Below are 27,376 nucleotides of genomic sequence, written 5' to 3' on the forward strand. Positions count from 1 at the left end.
CCACCTCGTATTATTTCAAAAACCTCTATTGGGTCTCCCTCAGCCTCAGATACTCCAGAGAAAATATTTTGAGTTCGTCCAATCTCTTCTTGTAGTTAATACCCTTAAATTCAGCCAACATCCCAGTGAACCTCCTCTGCACCTGCTGTGCATCTCTGTGCAATTAAGAGCTTCACTTACCACAGCATCACCAACATATAGTATCAAGTACAAAACAGAAAGAAAATATTCACAAGAAAAACATAAATTCACAACATCAATTATACAAGGAATTAGGCAATGCGGTCATAGTGTTGCTGTATTGAAGTAGTGATTGGGGTTGTGCGGGTTGGTTAAGAACCGAATCATTGAAGAGTAGTAGCCGTACTTGAACCTGGAGGTGTGGGACTGCAGGCTTCTAGATCTCCTGTCCAATAGTAGATGAGAGAGGATGGCATGGCCCAAACGGTAAGGATCTTTGATCAGTGTTGCCTCCCTGAGGCAGCATTTCCGATAGTGGAGAGGGATGTGTCCCTGTGCCATTCACTTTTGAGTTCAGGGATTGTTGATGATGAATCAGGCAGATAAAGTCATGACAATAAATAATGTTTCTGTTCCAAATCCACACTATGAAGAGTCCTTCCATTAACCTTGTATGCCATCTTCAAGTGTCATTTTTCAAACTGTATCTTTTCACACTTTTCCAACTTCCATTTCTCCACCCTGGTCTGCATCCCATCTATATCCCATTGTAACTTACAACAACCTAATGCAATCCTCAACATGACAAGTTCTGTGTCATCTCCGGCTTACTAACCAACCTTTCCAGTTTCTCATCTAAGTAACATAGAAACATAGAAAATAGGTGCAGGAGTAGGCCATTCGGCCCTTCGAGCCTGCACTGCCATTCAGTATGATCATGGCTGATCATCCAACTCAGAACCCTGTACCTGCTTTCTCCCCATACCCCCTGATCCCTTTAGCCACAAGGGCCATATCTAACTCATTTATAAAGTCATTTATAAATGGTCCCAGAATAGAACACTATGGAACACCACTGGTAACTGACCTCCAGGCAGAATGTGTATACTCCATCTACCAGTACCCTCTATGTTAAGTGGGGAAGCCAATTTCAAACTCACATGGCCAAGTCTCCATGGATCCATGCCTCGTGACCTTCTGGATGAGCTTACCATGTGGAATGTTTTCAAACACTTCACTGAAATCCATATACACCACATCCACACCTTTATCTTCATCAGCTTGTTTTATTTACTCTTCAAAAAACCAGCCACTCACAAAGCTATGCTAATTTATCTATAACAAGACTCCACACAACTTGTAATTTATGCTTAAGTGTCCACAGGACTTTGAGCATTGTACAGTATATCTGTGTCAATGCAGAGTGTGTGTAGGGGTCACATTGTGCATGAGTCAGTGATCGTGTATGTGAGAGAGGGTGCCTATATACATATTTGTGAGTGTGTTCTGTAATCAGAAAGCTTTGGTGTGCTTTCTGTGTCTCTACTGAAGTAAATGACGCTATTTCTGCAGTTGCCTAACTTCCCTAGATATTTTTTTAACAAGAACTTGAGATCTTTTGGTCCAAGGAGAACAGTCCACAAGAAATAGAGCAGCTTGCCTGATTCAGTTTGCACATATCTGTAATGTAGAATCACAGTATAAAATATTTCCTTCTGTCATATGAAAGACCTGATTGTTGCTTAAATATTAAAGTCACTGATACTCCTAAACTTTCTGAACATACTGACTAATATCACTTAGGTGTGTTTTCCCCATATACTTTATTCTTTAGAGGCAAAGAAAAGGATATCTAATGGAAATCAACCAGTCTGATCTGGGAAGGATGTAAGATAGATCATAGAACATAGAAATCTTACAGCACATCACAGGACCCTTAGACCACAACGTTGTGCTGACCATGTAACCTACACGAGAAACTGCTTAGCGTTTCCCTACTTAATGTCCTCTATTTTTTTCTAAGCTCAATGTACCTATCTAAGAGTCTTTTAAAAGACCCAGTTGTATCAGCCTCTACCACCATCGCTAGCAGTACATTCCAGGTACCCACCACTCTGTGTAAAAACCTTACCTCTGACATCCCCCGTACCTACTTCCAAGCACCTTGAAACTATGCCCCCTTGTGTTAGCCATTTCAGTGCTGGGAAAAAGCCTCTGGCTATCCACACGATCAATGCCTCAGGTCACTCTGTCATCCTCTGTCACTTCAAGGAGAAAAGACCAAGTTCATTCAATCTATTCTCATAAGGCAAGCTCTCCAATCCAGGCAATATCCTTGTAAATCTCCTCTGCACTCTCTCTATAGTTTCCACATCCTTCCTGTAGTGAGGTGACCAGAACTGAGCACAGTACTCCAAGTGGGGTCTGACCAAGGTCATATACAGCTGTAACATTACCTCACAGTTCTTGAACTCGATCCCACAGTTGATGAAGGTCATCACATCATATGTCTTCTTAATAACACTGTCAAACTGTGCAGCAGCTTTGAGTGTCTTCTGCTTGTGGTGTTGGTGACTTCACCATTGACACCACATGTTGATAGTTCTGATAGTCCCCCTCCCTTGCACATAAACCTTAGTGATATTAGTGATAGGGCCTCTACAGTACAATTTCAGTAACTACCAGTTTCCAGAGAAGGTATGTTCATTTGGGTAAACAGGGTATGGTCATATGACAGTTTTTTTTTTTAACCTGCTGAAATTTGTCCAGAGAGGTCCCTACAAGCTTCCCCTATTTCTCAACTGCAGAGGGAAGTGTGCCATTCTACCCAACCAGCCAGGTGGCACAAACTGAGTGTATTAACCATGGATATCCTTGCCCTGTACATGGCCAGCTCTTGTGACTCTGCAATGTTAGTCCGCCAGTACCCTCATACTCCCGTATTCCATGTTCCAGTACATTGTGGGCCAACTGTATCTCAGTACATGTAACAATAATAAATCAATTCCATTTCAATATATGGTAACTTCTTTAGTTGGGGAGAGCGCCACTCTAGTAAATAGATCCCCACTATATCCACCATCACAAGAATGTTATACAGGATCTTGCCTGGGTTTTTCAGAACCAGTATGTTTTGTATTGCTGGGGTATCTTCAGGGCAGGTAAGGTCAGATGCACACACCCCAAGTTCTGATCCATTCCTAATCTCATAATTTAGGAATTCTCCCTAGTTTAACTTTCCCAATTTAAGGGATACACTAATCATCCGTTTCCATTGGAAATTTTAAATTTCCAATTGAATGTGACTTTTCCCTTTACTCAGCAACAACAACCTTCAAGATTTGTGGCCACAACAGAACTTGGTTTTTTTTCTTTCTCCTGGCTACTGGTTGGGTCTTCATATTCACATTAGTGGTGATGTTGCATTGTTAAGAATTGGGAAGAGGTTAGAGTTCAAGGTTGAGGCAACAATATCCACCACCCACTCCCACCACCACCACGGTATATAGAACTAACTGATGGAGTTTATGTTGAAGAAGATCTAGTGGAACTTGAAACCATGCTCTGTACCGGTATCAGCGCTAGTACTGTTTCGCTGGACTATCTTTCTCACCACTCCTTTTTGGGAATGGTACATCCACTGGATTGAAGGTGATGTGCAATATGGAGAACAGGACTCTTTCAAGAGGTCCCTGGGCCTCATCATCAACCAGACTCCTCTGAACTCTCATAGACTTAATGACCTTGGCCCTGCCTTCTCTCCTAGAAGGGCCCGTATCTCCATTGCAAGATATCTGTGGTATCTCAAGCTCCTCCATCTTTCAATGTCCCAATCTCCAGTCCTGTCATTTCTCATCACTCTCCTACTAATCCTATTATATTATTTCCATATTCCCATCAGCAATCTTCAGATTCCTCCATACCTAGAGCATTCCTGAAAAACCCAGGCAAGATCCTGTATAATATTCTTGTGATGGTGGATATAGTGGGGATCTATTTACTAGAGTGGTGCTCTCCCCAACTAAAGAAGTTACCATATATTGAAATGGAATTGATTTATTATTGTTACATGTACTGAGATACAGTTGGCCCACAATGTACTGGAACATGGAATACGGGAGTATGAGGGTACTGGCGGACTAACATTCAGAGTCACAAGAGCTGGCCATGTACAGGGCAAGGATATCCATGGTTAGAAACTAAAGCACTTGTTAGTGGTGTGTGCTCAGCACCGCCCCCTGGTGTGTGCTCAGCACCGCCCCCTGGTGTGTGCTCAGCACCGCCCCCTGGTGTGTGCTCAGCACCGCCCCCTGGTGTGTGCTCAGCACCGCCCCCTGGTGTGTGCTCAGCACCGCCCCCTGGTGTGTGCTCAGCACCGCCCCCTGGTGTGTGCTCAGCACCGCCCCCTGGTGTGTGCTCAGCACCGCCCCCTGGTGTGTGCTCAGCACCGCCCCCTGGTGTGTGCTCAGCACCGCCCCCTGGTGTGTGCTCAGCACCGCCCCCTGGTGTGTGCTCAGCACCGCCCCCTGGTGTGTGCTCAGCACCGCCCCCTGGTGTGTGCTCAGCACCGCCCCCTGGTGTGTGCTCAGCACCGCCCCCTGGTGTGTGCTCAGCACCGCCCCCTGGTGTGTGCTCAGCACCGCCCCCTGGTGTGTGCTCAGCACCGCCCCCTGGTGTGTGCTCAGCACCGCCCCCTGGTGTGTGCTCAGCACCGCCCCCTGGTGTGTGCTCAGCACCGCCCCCTGGTGTGTGCTCAGCACCGCCCCCTGGTGTGTGCTCAGCACCGCCCCCTGGTGTGTGCTCAGCACCGCCCCCTGGTGTGTGCTCAGCACCGCCCCCTGGTGTGTGCTCAGCACCGCCCCCTGGTGTGTGCTCAGCACCGCCCCCTGGTGTGTGCTCAGCACCGCCCACCATTTTTCACTGTGTTGCTCTCCATTCTTCACTCGGCACTGCCCTCTTCTTCACTCAGTAAGGAGAAGGGATGGGGCAAGACCTGGCAAATGATAGCTAGATCCAATCAGGAAGAGGTGATAGATATGAGGAAGGAAAGAAGGGTGAAAATAAAGTGTTAAAGGCTGGGAGGTGATAGGTAGAGGTGACAAAATGCTGACAGAATCTGATAGGAGAGGAAGGTGGAGAGTGGAAGCAAATAAGGGAGTGGGGCAATTGAGGAGAATTGGTATGTCACCAAATATACAACTTTCTGAAGCTGCAGAAAGTTGTAAGCTCAGCTTCATGGGCACGAGCCTCCCCAGCATAGAGGGCACCTTCAAACAGCAAGCCTAAAAAAAGGTGGCTTTCATCATTAAGGACCCCCATCACACAGGACACGCTCACTTCTCATTGCTACCATCATGGAGGAGGTACAGGTGTCAGTACAGGGGTGTTGTATCAGGACCCAAATGAAGGACACAGACACTGCAGTGCTAGGAACAGGGCAGGACGAAGCTAAAGGACAGGACAGAACACAGCCTTGGCTAGGGAAGTATGACCAGGATGAGGGACTAGGAACAAGGAGCCTGGGGTGGACTCCAAGCCCGAGACTGAACAAGGACCCAGAACCTGGGTCTTGCCTCAGGCTTGGACCCCCAAAACCAGGTAAAGACATGATGAGGCTTGGGGTCTTGAGGCTGGGGTCAAGGCTTGGCTGGAGGCCTGAGGCTGGGGTCAAGGCTTGGCTGGAGCTTGGAGGCAGACTAGGAACTGTACATAAACATAGAACCAGGACTTCTCCTTCAACAAGCCAGGACTCAACTTTCACTCCACACCAAGGTGGGACAGAACAGCCAGACTTACCTGACAGAGGCAAAGACAAGACAGATTCCACCACAGGGCAACAGCAGAACAGCCTGACTTACCCCAGAGGCAAGGACAAGGCAAGACAGATTATCCTACAGGGCAACAGCAGGACAGCCCAACTTACACCACAGAGTGAGGACAGGAAGAGACAAACACTAAAGAACAACAGACAGTTCCATCTCTGCATCAGGGCTGCTCTGAGTAGCCATTACAGCCGGCGGCCTTGGCTGGCTATGGAAACAACCAGATCCCTACCTAGCTCAGAGTGACTGACAGCCACCCAGCTGGCCCAGGAAACAGCTGAATCCATACTGCAATGACAGCTCCAACTACTACCAGCAAGGCTCCCAGAAGCAATGGTTCTCCAACACAGCCCCAAGAATGGCAAGTGGCCATTCTAGCCTTCCACCAGCCATTCACTCCATGAGCATCTTGCCAGAGAAGCTGACAAGACAACCCCCCAAACCACACTCAATCCCAGGGCCACTTATATTCCCAGCCAACAAGATGAGCGTCAGGTGTTTATGGTTTAGTCCAACCAAAACAAGGGACAGCCAGAGGACCCGGAGTCCGGAGCCCGCGGACTGCGAACCGGAACGCAGATCCCGGACCGGACCACGACAGCAGGAACCTAAAGGCGCACATGGAACATTTCAGGAATAGCTTCTTTCCCTCTACCATCAGATTTCTGAATGGACAATGAACCCATGAACACTTCCTCAGTTTTTCCCATCTCCATTTGCACTATTTATTTAATTTATATTTGTATACTTCTTACTGTAATATACAGTTTTTATTATTGCAACATACCACTGCTGCAAAACTATTAATTTCATGATAAATACCTGATTCTGAATCTGATTCTGACCACTTGGGAGGAGGGTAAAGACCAAGGTGATCAGGAAAGGGGAAGGGGGAGACTGAGGGTGTGTAGCTCCCCTGCGAATGAAAGCAGCAATTTATGTGAGCACTGTTCTTGGCCTCAAGATATCACTTCAGAGGTCAGACTGAAGAAAACTGCTACCAACAGAGCCACAGCTTAATACATACCTAAACCTATGCCATCTGGCTTATTAAGACCACATTTGGAGTATTGTGCGCAATTTTGAGCCCTTATCTAGGAAAAGTGCTGCTAATGGAGAAGGTCCAAATGAGGTTAGAGTTAAGGTTGGGTTAGGGTTAGAATGGTTCCAGGAATGAAAGTTTTGAAATATGAAGAGTATTTTATGACCCTGGGCCTGTGTCACTGGAGTTTAAAAGAATGAGCAGGGATTTAATTGAAACCTATTGAATATTGAAAACCCTAGAAAGAAAGGATGTGGAGAAGATGTTTCCTGTAGTGGGTGAGTCTAGGACCAGAGTGACCTGTCTCAGACTAAAAGGATGTCCATTTAGAACGGAGATGAGGAGGAATGTCCTTAGCCAGATGGTGGTGAATCTGTGAAATTCATTGCCATACATGGCTGTGCAGGCCTAGTCACTTGGTATATTTAAAGTGGAGGTTGATAGATCAGTTGGGGTGTGAAAGGTTACACAGAGAAGGCAGGAGATTGGAGTTGAAAAGGATAGTAAATCAGATATTATGGAATAGTAGAGCAGACTGATGGGCTGAATAGCCTAAATCTGATCCCAGGTTGTATGGTCTTAATTCAGAGCAGATGTGAAGTTGCTTGCCCATTGACAAAGTGGTTCATTCCTTGAAGTAACTGAAATGTGGCTTAGCTCCAGAACAACACTGTAAAATTATTAAATGAAGTCTACACAGACTCACAGAGTATTCTTCTTTTTCGGTTGTCCATCGAAGTGTCCGATGATTACATCCACTCCTTTAACGGTGAGATCTTTGATGACTATACAGTCCTATCCTGTACCCACAAGCTCTATTGCAGGTGGGACATGTATATGTGGTGGTGGTAGTGATGGCAACCATGGCTGCATTTCTCCTGGCTCTCTTCTGCTGTCTTCTGGTTGTTCTTTCCATCTCCAGAATATGAACCCCATCCCTACACAGCTGTCGCCAAGTGTTACGGTCAGCAGCAACATCCTCCAGGTCCACGGGTCTGATCTTGCACTTCCTTAAAGCATTCTTCATCTGATCCTTATATCGCTTCTTCGGCCCTCCAGCTGAGCGTCGACCATGATGTAGCTGGCCGTATAACACTGTGTGGGGCAGCCGACATGGGGGCATCCTTATCACCTGCCCCAGCCACTGCAGCTGACGCTGGGTGATGATGGCCTCAATACTTCTGCAGTTGGTCTTTACAAGTATTTCAGTGTGAGGCACCCGCTCATGCCAGGTAATTCCCAGGATGCGCTGGAGGCAGCTTATGTGGAAGCGCTCCAAGGACTTGATGTGACAGCTGTAGGTTACCCAAGCTTCACAGCCATAAAGGAGGGTGGTGACACAGAGCGCTTGGTATAGGGTGACCTTTGTGGAGGGACGAAGGCTCCCGTTCTGAAAGACTCTACGCTGAAGTCTCCCAAAGGCAGCCGATGCCTGTTTAATGCGGCTCTGGATGTCATTGTCAATGCCGCTATCCTCAGAGAGAATGCTCCCCAGATATTTGAAAGATGGCACTACTGACAGCTTTTCATCACCAACAGTGAAGGCAGGTGGGGTGGGTGGGACACTGGTACTCCACTGGCAAACCACTTCTGTCTTGGTGGTATTGACGGTCAGCCCCATCCTGCTGTACGCTCTCACCACCACAGCAAAGATAGTCTGAAGATCCTCCGGAGTATGGGCCACAAGAGCACAGTCATCTGCAAACTGCAGCTCCAGGACCCGTTCTGTATGGAGTTTGGTGGTTGCGTGGAGCCTCCTGATGTTAAAGAGGTGCCATCTAATCTGACGTTCACTGCCACACCACTGCTACCCTCAATCTCATTGTGAAGAAGCTTGGTAACACACAAGAGGAAGATGTTAAAGAGCACTGGTGCTAGCACACACCCCGGCCTCACCCCTGTGCGTACAAGGAAGGGCTCGGACTCTTGTCCTCCTATGGTCACCCGAGCAGTCATCCCATCGTGGAACTGGCAGAGGATGTTAACAAGTTTATTGGGACAGCCAAACCTGAGGAGGACATCCCATAAGAGTTCTCTTTGCCCGGTGTCGAATGCTTTGGAGAGGTCGACAAAGGCCATAAACAGGTCCTGATGTTGCTCCCGGCACTTTTCCTGAAGCTGCCTGGCTGTGAAGATCATGTTGATCGAGCTCCTGTTCTTCCTAAATCCACACTGTGATTCAGGCAGCATTGACTCGGTGATGTTGCTGATGAGCCTCTGAAGCATCACCTTAGCCAGGATCTTTCCAGCAACAGAAAGGAGTGATATGCCCCTACTATTGCCACAGGTGGCCTTGTCACCCTTGTTCTTATAAATGACGACGATGTTTGCATTTTTCCATTGCTGTGGGATGTTCTCGTCAGTCCAGGCCTTGGTGATGTACTGGTAGAGGGTGCGCATACATATGTACCCTCCGTTCTTCAGTAACTCGGCAGGGATATTGTCAGTGCCAGGGGACTTATTGTTCTTAAGGGAATGGACAGCTGATAGAACCTCCTGGAAGGTTGCTGGTAGACTGAGGTCGTGGATAGGAGGAAGTTCAGGCAATTCATCCAGGATGGTGGGGTCTTCGTCAGAATCCTGATTAAGTGGGGTGTTAAGATGCTCAGCCCACCTCAGCAGAATGGTATTCTGATTCTTCAGAAATGTTAGACCATCTGCTGTTTTCAGGGGAGTAATGCATCGGTTTATTGGGCCGTAGATGGTTTTGACAGCATTGTAAAAATTATGCATGTCGTTATTATTGGCAAAGGACTGGATTTCATGTGCCTTTTCAGTCCACCACTCATTTTGTATGGCCCATATTGCCTTTTGCACTTTCCTCTGAGCTGCCTGCCAATGCTGTCTGATGCTGATGGATGATGGGTTATCTAATGTTGCCCGGTGTACTTTGTGCAGGTCCTTAAGCAAGTTGTGGATGGTATCTGAATTATCGTCAAACCAGTCTTGGTGGTTTCTGCTCTTATGGCCGATGGATTGGGCTGCTGCCTCATAGAGTGCAGAGCTGATATAGGTCCACTGTTGTTCCATGGTATTTTCAAACTCAGACAAGATTCTAGCTCCCTTAGCTCCTCAGCTAGGATGCGTCAAAACTCACTTCTTGCTTCTGTGTTTCTCATGCGGTTGCAATATAGCTGCTTTTTATTGGGATTTTGCAGCCGCAAGGGGGGACACACTTTCATATGGAACTTGGCCACAATCATACGATGGTCAGTCCAGCACTCTGCGCCTCTCATGGCACGGGTGATGAGAACATCCTTGATGTCACCACGTCTCACAATGATGAAGTCGATCATGTGCCAATGTTTAGAGCGAGGGTGCATCCACGAGGTCTTATATTTTGCCTTCTGCTGGAAGATGGTGTTGGTTATGGTAAGGTTATGCTCAGAGCAAAGAGCAAGTAGCCTCATGCCATTTGCATTGACCTTGCCAATACCACACCTACCTAGCACTCCACTCCATATCCTGTTGTTCTGTCCCATCCTAGCGTTGAAGTCCCCAGGCAAAAGGATCTTATCATTCTTAGGGATCTGGCAAAGAGCTTCATCCAATGTCTGATAAAAGTATTCCTTGGCCTCATTCTCAGATGGCGAAGTTGGTGCGTAGGCACTGAGAAGCGTGGCATAACGTTTCTTTGCCAGGGGGATACGGAGGGTCATTAGTCTTTCACTAATGCCAACAGGTGTTTCTGTGAGACTTGGTAGAAAGGTGTTCTTGATGGCCAATCCTACTCCGTGGAGATGTTGTCCACCTGGGGGGAAACCTTTCCAGAAGAAGGTGTAACCCATCCCTTCCTCTGTTAAAGAGCCTTCATCCAGGAGTCTGGTCTCACTCAGGGCAGCAATGTTGATGTTGTACCACCTCAGCTCAGCAGCGATCAAGGCTGTTTTCCATTGAGGTCTGTCAGAGATGCCGTACGAGTCCAGGAGAGTCCTTACATTCCATGTTGCCAGTTTTAAGTTGTATTGTTTCTTATTTTGACCGCAGTAGTGGAATAGCCCGATAGGTGTGGTAACCTAGCCAGGTGAGTGATTGAATGGGCAATGTTTAGGCCACCTTTTCTAGGTCCTTCCCCAATTGGGGTGAGGAGTGCGGTCCCTAAATAGGGCTGCTCAGTCGCACAGGGGTCTGTCGGAAACAGCTGCCGCTCAGTCCCAGCTGCTAGCGACCAAATACCCTGTGCTGCTGCCATGCCATGCAGGGTTCTGACTAGGCGCTCCCAGTCCATTCGTACCTGCTCCCATTGCCAGACACCCCATCACTGTCAGACGTCAACCACATGTAAGGTCCAGGTATTGTTCACCGTGGTCAGAGGTGGAGACCTGCGCAAGGAAGATATTAAAGTGTCACAGGGTGTGTGCCATGCCCAGTAGCACTATCTTCATGATGAACAGGTAAATCCCGGTGGCAAGGGTGATCCCAGGACAACCAGTCCTGCATCTTGGCTGCAGGAGGCTGCCGGGTCCTTGGTCTGTTAAGGCCCACCTATTGCGTGCCGCCAGCACATTGCTTTTCTGTCGGGGTGTGCTCCCTTAGCCTTGTCTCAACAGACTTACCACTAGGCAATGGGGCTATTTACCCACAGCTGGGACAGTGGTTGACAGGCACCAGGATGTATTCACACAGTGGTGGGCCTGCATGCCACGTCTCTGGGGCCCCCTGCTGCTCCGAGATCCCCTGTAGTTTAGCCTGGGACCGTAAGATACCCAGTTTCCGTGTGTGGCCCCGAGGAGGCACTGCAGGAGTCTTGGTGGTGGAGAGGCTTACTGGCAGGAGGAGGCCTACACACTCAGCTCCTCCACAGAGTATTACAGTGCAGAACAGACCCTTTGGCCTAATTCATCCATACAAAGTATGATATCCATTTAAACTGGTCTCATATACCAGCATTTGACCCACTCCATGTATCCATCCAAATGTTTTAAATGTTATCATTGTACATAAATATTTCCAGCAAATATAACTAATTTACTAATATTAATACTCTGTTCAAAATCTTCAAAATCTACCAGAGCAGAGTGCACAGTAATTTGCTAAAAACATGTTGAAATAATGTCACATAAAATTATTTGTTTTATTGCTGACAAGAGTGAAATAACTTGGTCTTTGTAACCACTGCAAACCCGACAATATGGTTGACAAGTGCATCTGCTCCCAATTAATATTTAGCTACAATAGCTTTCAAAATTTGGGTTGGGGTCACTTGATAGACCTGTGTATTTTCTACATGACTGAGTATCCTATCAGGCTGAAACCACATGATCGTTGAATCTCTATAAATTTTTTGCAGAGGATTAGTTGTTTAAACATGAACCTGAACTATCTTCAGGAAAGTGATTGGCTCAACCAACAACATTTGCTCTTGAACTGTATATTTATAACCATGATCCATTTATGCTGTTAGCTCATTCATTTTATTATTTGTGATACAAAGAAATTGAATGATTCTTTTGCAGTGGGCCTCAGTTTTAAAGTTAAAGTTTACCCTATCATCTCCGCAGAACACAGGAAAGAGTGGTAAATGGACTTCTGTATAGTAAAGTGGGAGCTGACTCTCCATGGAAGTAAGCCAAAGTTTTGTATTTCGCAAATGGGGAATAGCAGCATGGAGACTTCAAAGGTTAGACCCCAAAGAGAGAAATATGTTTAAAGTTACATAAAACCTTTGTTGGACAAGAGATGGGGAATTTACCTTCAGCTAATCAGGAAGTACAGAAGCCTAAAACACACACTTAACATTTCAGAAACAGCTTCTTCCCCTCCACCATCAGATTTCCGAATGGACAATGAACCCATGGACACCACCTCAGTATTTTTTTGTTCTCTTTTTGCACTATTTATTTAATTTATAAACACAAGAAATACTGCAGATGCTGAAACTCCAAAGCAACACACACAAAATGCTGGAGGAACTCAACAGGTCAGGTAGCATCTATAGGAAAGAAATGAAGTCGACATTTTGGGCTGAGACCCTTCTTCAGGACTGGAAAAAAAGATGAGAAATCAGAGTAAAAAGGTGGGGGAAGGGAGAAAGAAATACCAGGTGATAGTGAAACCAGAGAGCAGGAGAGGTGAAGTAATGAGCTGGGAAGTCGATTGGTGAAAGAGATGAAGGGCTGAAGAAGGGGGAATCTGATAGGAGAGGACAGAAGGCCATTGAAGAAAGGGAAGGGGGAGGAGCACTAGATGGGCAGATAATGAGATAAGGTGAGAGATGGAAATGGGAATGAGGAATGGTGAAGGGGCAGCCATCACTGGAACACTGGAAGTTGGAGAAATCGCCGTTCATGCTATCAGATTGGAGACTACCCAGACAGAATATAAGGTGGTGCTCCTCTAGCCTGAGTGTGACCTCATCATGGTGGTAGAGGAGGCTGTGGACGAACATGCCAGAATGGGAATAGGAAGTAGAATTAAAATGGGTGGCCACTGGGAGATCCGGCTTTTTCTAGCAGCTGGAGCATAGGTTCTTGGCGAAGCGGTCTCCCAGTCTATGTTGGGTCTCACTGATATACAGGAGGCCACACGGGGAGCACCGTATACAGTAGATGACCTCAAAAGATTCACAGGTGAAGTGTCGCCTCACCTGGAGGACTGTTTGGGGCCCTGAATGGTGGTGAGGGATGAGGTGTAGGGGCAGGTATAGCACTTGTTCCGCTTGCAAGGATAAATGCCAGGAGGGAGATCAGTGGGGAGGGATGAATGGACAAGGGAGCGATCCCTGTGGAAAGCAGGAAGTTAGGGAGCCATCTCCAATGGGATCCCACCACCAAGCACGTCTTCCCCTCACCTCCCCACCCCACCCCCCACAATCCCTGTGGAAAGCAGAAAGTTAGGGAGCCATCTCCAATGGGATCCCACCACCAAGCACGTCTTCCCCTCACCTCCCCACCCCACCCCCCACAATCCCTGTGGAAAGCAGAAAGTTAGGGAGCCATCTCCAATGGGATCCCACCACCAAGCACATCTTCCACCCCCCACAATCCCTGTGGAAAGCAGAAAGTTAGGGAGCCATCTCCAATGGGATCCCACCACCAAGCACATCTTCCACCCCCCACAATCCCTGTGGAAAGCAGAAAGTTAGGGAGCCATCTCCAATGGGGTTCCACCACCAAGCACGTCTTCCACCCCCCACAATCCCCCAATCTCTTTTCCATAGATCCCGCCTGGCTTGCCGACTTCCTCCAGCACTTAGTGTTCATTGAAATTTATAGTTTTTATTATGTATTGCAATGTACTGCTGCCATAAAACAACAAATTTCATGCCTTTTGCCAGTGATATTATAACTGATTCAGTTACACATATAATACAAAGTTAGCAGTCAAAGTAAAATTTATAATCAAAGTAGATACAGTATGTGCCACCATTTTTACCATGGACATAAAGTTACTTTAAACCTACATTGTGTACCTACAAACGTTTGTAAATGGTCTGAGAGCCTCCCACTACTTTCCTTCAACAGAGACACATCCTACCCTTCCCTTTACACTTCTGAAGGGAGCATGCTCTTCACAACTCCACGATCCACTCTTCCTTCTGCCCAGCAGCCCTTTCAAACTCTAGGGGCTATGTGCTTTTTCTTTTATTTTTTCACTTTCCATCATCCAGAGACCCAAATGCCCCATACCTGCATTTCTTGCAATCTAGCTTATTGCATTCAATGTTCTCAATATTTATATTGGAGAAGTCGTATGGGGGATACAGTAGGTAACCACTTTTACCATGTACCTGCATTCAGTCCACGTTCCTGTTGTTGCCTGCTCCTTCAATTCACAGTCCCACTCTGACCTATCTGTCTGTACACCCCTGCATTGCTGTAATGAAGTTCAATATAAGCTTAAGGAATACCACTTCAACTTCTGTCTGGGGATGTTATTGTCTTGCAGACTCAATATTTAATCATACAACTTTAGTTAACACACTTTCTCTGTATGTACCAGAACCGGTCCGTTCCACTGTAGGTCCTCCAGGTATAACAGTGATTCGGCACAGCCTGACCTGCCAGCCATTTCCTACCACTCTGCTTTTACATTCTCTTGTTTGTATTTGCTCTCTATCACTGCACTCATTCCATAATTTTCTTGTTCTTTTGTCCATGTTTTCTCTTTACATGTCCTTAATAACCTCTCAACCGGATCAAAGTTCAAAGTAACTGCATTATCAAAGTACATATCTGTCACCATACTCAACCTTGAGATTCATTCTTTCTTGTGGGCATTCACAGTAAATGCAAGAAACACAATAGAATCAATGAAAGACCATACCCAACAGGAAGGAAAATGAGGTGATGACATCATCTCAGGCTTATCTCCATGACAACCCTGGCCTCACCATCAGGTATATCCGCTTTGTCCTATCCATCTCTCCCCCACCTGCTTTGCAACTTAAACCACACTTCTTCCCTACTTCTGACAAAGAATCTTTGACCCAAAAGTTTAAATCTATTTTACCTCTCACAGGTACCATTTGACTAGCTGAATTTTCCAGCATTTTTTAGTTTATGTCATAAAAACTCAATTGGTTTACCAATGAAATTCAGGAAGGGAAATCCACTGTCCCTGGTCATCTGTGACCTCTATGTGACTTACCACTGGGGACCAACTCATGACCTCCTCATCACTTCAGGAAAATTAGGGAAGGACAATATATGTCAAGCTTAATACATTTTATGAATAAATATCAAAATGATTATTTGTACAATTGATACATAGAAAAGGTAAATATTAGGAAATAGGTGAGAGAAAATCAGGTGAGGATATATGGCCAGCTATTTCAGGAAGAAGATACACTTGAAACTGGACCAGGTTGATTTATGAAACATTTCAGACATTTTGTTTTGCTGAATGGATAGGTTTGTGATGACCTAATCCTGATATCTATCCTCCACACAGCCATAATGTCTACGTATATTTCCAGCACATGTGTGGAAGACCGATGAGGAGTTGGTTTGGTGGCGTGCTGTTGTGTGGGTGATTGGTGCTGGGTGTGCTAGGTAGATGGATGGGTATGGTGTTGTCAGGAGATTAGTGGGAAGTTGATTTCATGACTGGATGTGGTATTCAGTGCAATGTTGGGTGGGAGATTGGAAGAGAGTTGTTGGTGGATGAGCAGTGGGATAGGTAGATGAGGTGTTGATTGAGTGCATAGATGGCTGGATAGATAGGGTTTTGGGTGAGTAGGTGGTTCTTGATGGGAAATTGGTGAAAAGGGTTGAGTAGGGTGGATGAGGAAGGTGTTGGATGAGTGGGATGGTGGGAAACTGTGGAGAAGGATTGGGTAGTGTTGATGAGTAGAGTATTGACTGGGGAATTGGTAAGAAGGGTAGGGTGGGGTAGATGAGGAAGATGTTGGTGGGGAATTGTTGAGAAGGGTAGGGTAGGGTGGACGAGGAAGACATTGGATTGGTAAGGTGTTGGTGGGGAAATTGGTGAGAAAGGTAAGGTAGAGTAGAAAAGTAGGGTGTTGTATGGTGGGATGTTGGTGTGATATTAGTGGATAGGGGAGGTTGGATGGGTGGGGTATTGGTCTGAAGTTGGATAGCTGTTAGGTAGGGTACTAGGTGAATGGGTGAGATATTGATGAGACAGTAAGGGAGGGCGAATGGGAATTATCAACTGAATTATTCCTTTACCTTCATGCTCTCTGGGTTGTTGAATTATCATCTGGAGAAATATTGTTGCTGCAAGGTTGTAATTTAGGATAATTAATGATTCTGATATCTCTTTAGACTTCTACCCTGTTCTCTGAAAGAAGGTTGGCAGGGCTTCAGTTTCGAGGCCCAACCTTGTTCATACTTGCTCATCGGATGATGGCCGTTCCACAATGTATTCACGGCCATTGTGTGTTCTGGTGTCTGGAAAACTAGAACAAACGGTGGCACCACTCCTCTCCTTGGCATCTGACTCACCTATTCTCATTGAAAAAGTTTGATGTATCCCCAGGATATGTATGCAGAGGTTCACAGTTCAGGATGGAATTCCCACCAAAACACCAGATATTGCATACACAGATGAGGAGTTTCCTCAGAATTGCTTCCATTCCACTGATATGGAGAAAACAAAGGTATTTTCAGCCCCTTCCTTGCACTCATATATCATCAATGCAGGTACATATAGTCCAACATATCCATACCAGTAAAAAAATTCTCTGTGCAAACTTTGCATGACTTGCAGAGAAAACAATGCTGGACTCACAAGTGGGTCACAATGGAGAGAAGAATCCAGCCTCTTTTAAACATCACATTTCCTTATACTTATGATGACCAAGATGTTCTCTGTAAGAACTCAGGGAAGTTCTCTGTCTGTATAAATGTATATGTGGCTTGCTGATCACAATTTCACCCTGAGTCTAAAAATACAGATTTAACTTACATCAGCTGATATAAACAAGTTGGATCCATGTCCTATTCCACCATCGCACACTGACGGGGGTGCAGTGCATTGTTCACCAACTATACGACCATTTTGATACCAAAGACAATAAAACTGAATACTGGAAGGGCAGTGCCTCAGGCAAATAATCCACTGGACCCCATGTAACAATAGTGGTTCAATGTCTACTGTATTTCCCGAAGAACTTTATTATAATTCTACAATGTGTTTCAAGATTAAGCAGAATGTTCTGATGAAAGGCCTGTTATCTGAAGTGTTAACTAGTTTTTCTTTCCACACATGACTGAATTTTTCCTACGTTTCTGCTTTTGTTCAAGGTTTTACATAGTCTACTAACCCAGCCTTGGGTCAGTATTGCTGTTTCCTCCTATAGGCTGCCGTTGGTCAGTTAAACCAGCTCATGGTGGAAGGGTTATTTCAGTCCCTTCACCAGCTCAGCCTAAAACACCATCCACCATCCACATTAGGAAGGAAACGGTGATGAGTAGACATCATTTTCCAATGTTCCTAAGATTCAGGATCAGTTCCTGAGGATTGGAGAATGGCTAATGTTATCCACTTTTTAAGAAAGGAGGGAGGGAGAAAACAGAGAATTATCGTCCTTTCAGCCTAACAGCAATAGTGGGGAAGATGCTAGAGTCCATTATTAAAGATGAAATAGTGGCATATCTAGATAACAGTGACAGGATTGGGCCGGGCCAGCATGGATTTACCAAGGGCAAGTCATGCTTGACTAATCTGTTGGTTAGTTTTTCGAGGATGTAACCAGGAAGTTAGATGGGGGAGATCCAATGGATGTAGTGTACCTCGATTTTCAGAAGACATTTGATAAGGTTCCACATAAGAGATTGGTAGGTAAAATCAAAGCTCATGGCATTGGGGGGAAGACATTGACATGGATAGAAAACTGGTTGGCAGATAGAAAGCAAAGGGTAGCGGTGAATGGGTGTTTCTTGGAATGGCAGGTTGTGACTAGTGGGGTGCCACAGGGCTTGGTATTGGGACCACAGCTGTTTACAATTTACATCAACGATTTAGATGAAGGCATTGAGAATAACATCAGCAAATTTGCTGATGATACTAAGCTGGGTGGCAGTGTGACATGTGATGAGGATGTTAGGAGAATTCAGGGTGACTTGGATAGGCTGGGTGAGTGGGCAAATACTTGGCAGATGACGTTTAATGTGAATAAGTGTGAGGTCATCCACTTTGGGAGTAAGAACAGGAAGGCAGATTATTATCTGAATGGTGTAGAGTTAGGTAAGGGAGAAATACAAAGAGATCTAGGAGTCCTTGTTCATCAGTCACTGAAGGTGAATGAGCAAGTGCAGCAGGCAGTGAAGAAGGCTAATGGAATGTTGGCCTTTATTACAAGGGGAATTGAGTACAAGAGCAAGGAAATCCTCTTGCATTTGTACAGAGCCCTGGTGAGACCACATCTGGAGTATTGTGTACAGGTTTGGTCTCCAGGGTTAAGGAAGGACATCCTGGCTGTAGAGGAAGTGCAGCGTAGATTCACGAGGTTAATTCCTGGGATGTCTGGACTGTCTTACGCAGAGAGGTTAGAGAGACTGGGCTTGTACTCGCTGGAATTAAGGAGATTGAGAGGGGATCTGATTGAAACATATAAGATTATTAAGGGATTGGACAAGATAGAGGCAGGAAATATGTTCCAGATGCTGGGAGAGTCCAGTACCAGAGGGCATGGTTTGAGAATAAGGGGTAGGTCATTTAGGACAGAGTTAAGGAAAAACTTCTTCTCCCAGAGAGTTGTGGGGGTCTGGAATGCACTGCCTCGGAAGGTAGTGGAGGCCAATTCTCTGGATGCTTTCAAGAAGGAGCTAGATAGGTATCTTATGGATAGGGGAATCAAGGGATATGGGGACAAGGCAGGAACCTGGTATTGATAGTAGATGATCAGCCATGATCTCAAAATGGCGGTGCAGGCTCGAAGGGCCGAATGGTCTACTTCTGCACCTATTGTCTATTGTCTATTGTCACTACTACTACTGGTACCAAATGCAGGGTCCTCACCTAACTTCACCTTATCCAAAACCAGAGATGTCTTAGACATCATCATGAGCAAAGTGTCCCAAGTCATTAATGACAAATATCTAGAACAAGGATGATGGCATTTTCATTCCATCTAGCTAGGTTGGTGATACCATTAATTCACCTTATGAAAGTATTGTTGGTTGTAAATTTGTAAAGATAGTGAAGCACTAAACTGTTGGATTATAGAAAAAAAATTGACATATGACCACACAGATTTTTGAAAAATTGATTGAGAGATATGGCAGCTCATTACTTACCTCTCATTCTACAAGTGGTAGCTCTTCTTGAACCACTGCATTCCATAAGATGAAGGTGGCCCCTCTGTGCTGTGAACTGAAAACTCCAAGCTTATGACTCATAGACAATGAAGGAGCAACGAAAACAAGTGAGGCCAGTGGTGACCAGGATGTGGGGGCTAACTTCAGTAAAATTCATACACACAAGTTCATGGCTGAGGTGTTATGGGTTTACTGAAAGGAAAACAGGATCACTTAGCATAGCAGTCAGCATTGGGGTTCAATTCCCGTCGCTGCCTGTAATGTTCTCCCTGTGACCACGTGGGTTCTCCAGTTTCCTCCCACGTTCCAAAGACATGTGGTTATGTTCAGCGAGTTGTATGCATGCTGTGTTGGTGCCAGAAGCATGGCAACACTTGTGGGCAGCCAGCACAATCCTTATTGATTTGATTGGTCACAAACAACGCATTTCACTGTATGTGTTGATGTACACGGGACAAATAGAACATATTTTAATTTATTTTTTCCAACCTTAAAGTGTGCAGGAAGACTCTGCACTTTACATCAGGAAGACTCTGCTGCATTTTTGTATATTTTACTGATAATTCTGAATTAGTTATTCTTGTGTGCGGAGTACAATTCCACATTTACTTCTGAAAAGGGTCAACGTCATTATCTACAGGAACCTCATGGATCGGAAACTTCAGTGTATTGTCAATTGACTGGCTGTGTACATCACCCTCCTTGAATGATCTATTCATTTAATATCAATAATGAGTCGCAACAGAGGGATCTGGGAATACAGATCCACAATTCCTTTTAAGTGCTGTCACAGGTAGATAGAATCATAAAGAGAGCTATTGTAAATCAGGACATTGAGTACAGGATTTGGAATGTCATGTTGAAGTTGTACAAAATGCTGGGGAGCCTGAATTTGGAGTATTGTGTGCAGTTCTGATCGCCTATCTAAAGAAAAGATATCAATAAGATTGAAAAAGTGCAGAGAAATTTTACAAGGATCTCAAGGATCTGAGCTAAATAGGTATGGACTTCATTCCCTGGAGTGTAGAAGAATGAGGGCAGATTTGATAGAAGTACACAAAATAGAGAGGGTAAATGCAAGCAGGATTTTTCCACTGAGGTTGGGTGAGATGAGAACTAGGTCATGGGTTGAGGGTGAAAGGGTAGTGTTTAAAGGGAATATGAGGGGGGACTTCTTCACTCAAAGGGTGGTGAGAGTGTAGAATAAGCTGCCAGCAGAAGTGAAGGATGCGAGTTCAATTTCAATATTTCAGAGAAATTTGGATAGGTACATGGATGGGAGGGGTATGGAGGGCTAAGGTCTAGGTGCAAGTCAATGGGACTAAACATTAATAGTTCAGCATGGACTAGTTGGGCCAAAGGGCCTATTTCTGTGCTGTAGTGTTCTGTTACTCTTTATCGTATACATCATAGCCAGGAAGGGTGACAACGTTACTTTCCCAGGGGATGTTTATAAACCTAGAGCAATCTTACAACAATCCAGCAGTTTCACAGTTAACGTTTATATTGCAAGCTCTTTAAATTATTTGCATTTAAAATCCCCAGCGCCACAAAGAAACTCAAACCTGTGTTGCCAGTTCAATCATCTAGATCTCCAGATACCCGTCCAATGGCTTAACCAGAGTGCTGCTTGTCTTAATTACACCTGCCTTTGAATTGATAGCTCAAAGGTTGGGACTTATCTTTACTTTACATGCAGTTAATTTCAAAGGGTAATCCAAGAAAATTTGTGGGAAGGATCATAGAAGATATTGAGTGGGAAAATCCTGGTACGGAAGCTTCGAAGGCATCAAGAGGGCAGAGCCTGGTTCGAACAATTTAATCAAAGATCCCTAAACTAAGGTAGGTTTTTTCCTTTAATAATTATTTCCTTTAAATTTTGATATTAGCGGGATCTATGGTCTTCAGCTTCAACTTGGATTCACTGAGAAGATCTCAAAATGTTACTGTATAATCATAAAGTAATTGCCAGCCATTTGTTAAAAAAGCTGTTGAAATCAGAGAACTGTAAGTTACAGAACAGCTCAAAATGTGTAAAAGTTATTTTTGAACTAATTTTAATCTGTCTAGAAATCAAAAGCAACAAAGGTTTCACACCCTGCTTGGTTATTGTATCTGCACTTAAAATAGTAGGAGACAATTTGAAGAAATTGTTTAATTAATGTTGCAGCCAGTATCTCAAATGACTGCACACGAGGTTTGAGACTTGTCTTTCATAGTTTGAAAACTGGTAGTACAGACATGATTTTGGTCTATTTTTTTCATTAGATTGAATTACTATCTTATAATGGAACAAATTGACGGAAGTAACAATAACAAATAATCCTTCACAGTAAGCTAGTTCTGAAGACTTTATTTCCTCTGAGTATACTTAATTTAACATTGATACTGAGATTCCATAAATAAGAGTTCATAATTACTCTTGGGTTGTATAATTTATATAGCCAAAACATTAAAGGAGAAAAATGTAGCTGTGATTCATCTGTTGTTCCTAATCCAATCCTGTCCTTAGTTAAAAATTAGTTGTGGGATACAATGTCTTATCTTTACTTTTTAAGTGAAGCTGTTGGGTTTTTTTATGTAGCTTGTATTTTCATAAGAAAATACAATTTCAATTCTATGCACTTAATTACAGGAAAGATGTGGACGCTTTAAAGAGAGTGCAAGGGAGATTTGCCTGGATTAGAGAGTGTACCTTTTGAGGAAAGGTTGAGGGAATTAGGTCTTTTCACTTTGTAGTGAAGGGGGATGAGAAGTGACTTGATAGAGTGGATAGTCATCACCTTTTTTCCAGGCTGGAAATGGCAAGTACGAAAGAGCATAACTTAAGGTTATCAGGATAAAGTATATGGGCGAATATTAGAGGTACGTTTTTTTTTACAGAGAGAGGAGTGTGTGGATATGCTACTGGAATTGGTGGTGGAGGCAGATAAAATAGAGACATTTAAGAGACTCAGACAAACACATGGATGAAAAAAAACTGAAGTGCTATGTGGGAGGGAAGTGTTATATGAATCTCAGAGTAAGCTGAAAGGTTATTATAACATTTTAAGACCCTAAAGCACTAGTGCAGAACCAAGCCATTCAGCCCATAGACACTGCTCTGCCATTTAATCATGACTAATTTATTATCTTTCTCAATCCTATTCTCCTGCCTTCTCCCCATAACCTTTCACACCCTGACTTATCAAGAATCCATCAACCTCTGCCTTAAGTATACTCAATGCCCAGGCCTCCACACCTGCCTATGCCAACAAATTCCACAGATGCACCAGCCTCTGGCGGAAGAAATCCCTCCTCACCTCCATTCTAAATAGGCATCCCTCTATCCTGAGGTTGTGCCCTCTGGCCCTGGAATCCCTCATTATAGGAAACATCCTCTCCATATTCACCCTCTCTTGGCTTTTCAACATTCAATAGGTTTCAATGAGATCCCCTTTCATTCTTCTAAATTCCAGCAAGTACTGGCTCAGAACCGTCAAATGCTCCTCATACGATAAGCCTTTCAATCCCGGAAGCATTTTCATGAACCTCCTTCGAACACATCCTTTTTTAAATACGGGACCCAAAACTGCTTACAATACTCCAAGTGTGGTCTCACCAGTGCCTTATATAACCTCAGCATTACATCCTTGTTTTTATATTCTCGTCCTCTTGAAATGAATGCAAACAATGCATTTGTCTTCCTCACCACTGACTCAACCTGCTAGTTAACCTTGAGGGAATCCTGCACAAGGACTCCCAAGTCCCTTTGCACTTCAGATTTTTGAATTCTCTCTCCATTTAGAAAATATTCTATGCTTTTATTTCTTCCACCGAAGTACATGACCATATACTTCCTGACATTGTATTCCATCTGCCACTTCTTTGCAAGTTCTGCTAATCTGTCTGTCCTTCTGCAACCTCCCTGCTTTTTCAGCAGTACCTGCATTCCATATATCTTCATATCGTTTGCAAACTAGGCCACAAACCATCAATTCAGTCATCCAAATCATCGATTATAACAAAAAAGCAACGGTCCCAACAGCAACACCTGCAGAACTCCACTAGTCACCATCAGCCATCCAGTAAAGTCTCCCTTTATTCCCTCTCTTTGCCTGTCAATCATCCAATGCTAGTCCATGCTAGTATATTTCCTGTAATTCCATGGGCTCTTACCTTGCTAATCAACCTCATGTGTGGCACCTTGTCAAAGGCCTTCTGAAAATCCAAGGACACAGCATCCATCTTTGTCTGTCTTACATGTCATTTCCTCAAAGAATTCCAATAAAATTGTCTGGCAAGATTTTCCCTTAAGGAAACCATGCTGACTTCATCCCATTTAACATGTGCCTCCAAGTACCCAAAAACTTCATCCTTAACAATCAACTCCAACATCTTCCCAACCACTGAGGTCCGACTAACTGGCATATAGTTTTCTTTCTTCTGCCTCCCTCCCTTCTTGAAGAGTGGAGTGACATTGTAATTTTCCAGTCCTCTGGAACCATGCCAGAATCTAGTAATTCTTGAAAGATCATTACTAGTGCCTCCACAATCTGTTCAGCTACCTCTTTCAGAACCCTGGGGTAGTCCATCTGGTCCAGGTGACTTAACTACCTTCAGACCCTTCAGCTTCCCAAGCTCCTTCTCTCTCGTGATAGCAACTGCACTCACTTCTGCCCTCTCAAACATTCAGCATACTGCTAGTGTCTTCTACAGTGAAGACTGATGCAAAATCCTTATTCAGTCCTTCCTTGCCCTCTGTTACTACCTTTCCAGCATAACTTTCCAGTGCTCTGATATCTACACTTCCCTCTCTATTTTTATATATCTGAAAAATCTTTTGGCATCTTTTTTGATATTATTGTCTACCTTACCTTCATATTTCATCTTTTCACTCCTTATGACTTCTTTAATTGCCTTCTGTTGGGTTTTAAAAGCTTCCTATTCCTCTAAGTTCCTATTAATTTTGCTCTCTTATATGCCGTCTCTTTGCCTTTTCTGTTGGCTTTGATTTCCCTTGTCAGCCACAGTTGTGTCATCCTGCCTTTACTTCTGCTTTCTTGGGGTGTATTGATCCTGTGTCTTGGGTCTACATTCTTAAAGCACGCTGGTACCATGGTAGTACAGCTCAGGGCATTGGAGTTCAAATTTCAATTCTGGTGCCCTCTGTACACAGTCTCAGTATGTCTTCTATGGCTTTCTCTGCTCTGGTTTCCTCCCAAAGACTAAAGATGTACCGGGTAGATTAATTGGTCATTGTAAATTGTCCTGTAATTAGGTTAGGGTTCGAAGGGATGGAAGAGACTTTTCCATGCTGTATGACAAAATAAACACAACAGTGGTCAGCATGGACAGGAATCAGGCAGGTCCGGATAAGGGCAGCAGGATTCTGGGTGGTTGTGGTGTCCAGAGAGGAATCTGTCAGTTCTAATAGGGAAGCCTTCAACTTGCTGTGTCTTGGGTAAAAAGAATGGGTGAGAGATCTGGCCATAGGACAAGTCATGTCACAGTAGATGACCTTTGTGATACTGAGCCTGCATATCATTTAGGATTGAATGGAGTACCAAGCTTGTGGGAAATTGCCCTCAACTTGACTAAGTTGCTAACAATGTGAATGGAATAAAAGAGTGCATTGTGTTGCTATATGTCACGGGGACTAAGTTGGTGATACACAGGGCAAACACTAAGGCACTCCTTCCAGAGCTTGAGTAGGAGAAATTTGGATCATTCATACCCTTTGTCAAGTGGATGACTCAGAGGTAGATAATAACATCAGTTATTTCAGTACTTGCCACTTCCTGAGAACAAAGTCTCCAACCTGGAACATCATCTTGGTTTGTTTTTCCACAGTTGCTGCCTGACCAGATGAGTATTTCCAGTATATCCTGATCTTATGGCAGGATTAATACCACCATATTGTTTACTCAATTCATTTCAATAATTTATCTAATTGCCTCAGAGTTGTGAGTGGCAAGGTTACTGTGAAAATTTCCTTACTTGATATTTGAACCATGATTTCTCAATGTATTGATAAGCTTATTGGAATTGAAATATAGAGGAAACTTTCATAATTGCATCTTAATGCTACAAGATGTATTGGCCAGACCAGGTACTGCCCCTTTCAAGGAAAAGGATTGGATAACATAGGACTGAAGTAAGGAGAAATTTCTTAATTCAGAGAAGTAGAAATACCTGGAATTTTCTAACCTTGAGGTCTGTGTATGCTAAGTTGCTGATGCCAAATTGCTGAAAAAGTTAGATAATTGGAGAATAAATGATGAAGGGACAAGGAAATTGAGATAAAGGATGAGCTAGACCTTTCTGAAGATGTGGAGAAGCTTAAGGAGCTATGACTGTCTTTGTTCTTTCTGTTATTATTTTTTCATGCTCTTCACATTAAAAACAACCTGTAATCTGAGAGTAGAATAGAAAAATGCAGTTGTGGAAAAGCTTCCTGTGCAGTTACAATATTTAGACATCTCTTTAAAACAGAGATGAGTAGGAATTTCTTTAGCTAGATGGTGGTGAATTGATGGAATTCATTACCACAGATGGCTGTGGAGGCCAAGTCACTGGGAATACTTAAAGTGGAAGTTGATAGATTCTTGATCCGTAAGGGCATCAAATGTTATGGGGAGAAGGCAGAAGAATTGGCTTGAGAAGGAAAATAAATCAGAGATGATGGAATGGTGGAGCAGACTTGATAGACAGAATGGCCTAATTCTGCTCCTAGACCCTGTGGTCATATAGTCTTACTCATGCATGAGGTCAGATATATTCAGAATAAACAACTGCATCAAAAAAGGAGTGTTGCTGTCAGCATTATAAAATTTTCTGGCCTCTTCCATCATAGATGGAGTCAGAATAATGCAATACAGCCCAACTTTTAAAGTCCCACAAGATGCTTATGTAAGCTGGTTCCATTTGCTGGCATTTGGCCCAAATATCTTTCAAAACTTTCCTAGAAATTTGTGCCAGGAACTTAACAATTGATGGAGAATGAGTAAATTGTGAATATTCTTTGGACTTTGCCATTACAATTAAAACTGCTTCCTCGATGCACTGATTTGTTGGCTGCTGTTTCTGTTTACTCCTGTACCACAGCTACTACTGCCACGGGTCCAAATGACTGCCAGGTCAGAAGATGAGGGAGCCCCCAACCTGCGGATGCGGAGATCAGATTACCACGTGGATCGGCCAGTCCTGGATGAGGAGGGTCTGGAAAGGGTAGCACACCGAACGGAAAGAACTGGTCCATCAATAAAGGAAAAGATGAAAGAGAACCTGAGGTCAGTTGCCATTTTCCTATTCTCAAAAGTGAAAACCAGTTCCAATGTGCAGAGAGAAATGTCCTTTATTCACATTTCTAACTGACAGCCCATTGCTTGTAATTGGTTGGGGTTGACTATGCAAGCCGGAACACAGGGCAGTAGGATACAGAGAACAAACTGTTGTCCATGTAGCTGGATACCCCTCTCTGCACAGATGATGAATCCAAAGGAACAGCAGAGACTGGTACCATTTGGCATTAACAGTAGGAGCTGCCAGTCAGCGTTGAACGCAGTGCAGGACTGCCTAAGGGACTCCAGCTCCAGATTTTTCCTTGGGGTTTACTCTTAAAACCTTCCCCAAAAGTGGGTATAGCTGCAAGGCAGCAATTTGAGATCAGAGTTCTCCTTCTCCTAGATGAGCTGCTAAGCATGGCTAATGAACCCCATCTGCCCAGAGTGAATGGTTTTAAGGTGCCAGTAACCCGCCTTTAGCCGGTCAGTAGAAACAGTTCTGCTGGGCAGTAGTTAAGCCACACGTGAAGGCCAGGAGCTGGACTTGGTTGTCAGAGGCTA

The 27,376-nt window shown here is 44.3% G+C and overlaps 1 protein-coding gene across 3 annotated transcripts in view; it reads left to right on the forward strand.

The window, feature by feature from the left end:
- slc26a6 (solute carrier family 26 member 6) overlaps positions 1-27,376 on the forward strand; it is a 145,819-nt gene that overhangs the window by 6,681 nt on the left and 111,762 nt on the right. The window contains exons 2-3 of one of the 3 annotated variants that reach the window (XM_073072884.1): positions 21,250-21,392; positions 26,637-26,821. In XM_073072884.1, the coding sequence (XP_072928985.1) occupies positions 26,658-26,821 (164 nt within the window). In that variant the 5' untranslated portion in view covers positions 21,250-21,392; positions 26,637-26,657. Of the gene's footprint in view, positions 1-21,085; positions 21,393-26,636; positions 26,822-27,376 lie in introns of those variants that run through there. The other 2 variants (XM_073072885.1, XM_073072883.1) reach the window with 2 other exon arrangements.

This window comes from Hemitrygon akajei, chromosome 19 (genome assembly GCF_048418815.1).
Source record: "Hemitrygon akajei chromosome 19, sHemAka1.3, whole genome shotgun sequence".
Lineage (NCBI taxonomy): Eukaryota > Metazoa > Chordata > Chondrichthyes > Myliobatiformes > Dasyatidae > Hemitrygon > Hemitrygon akajei.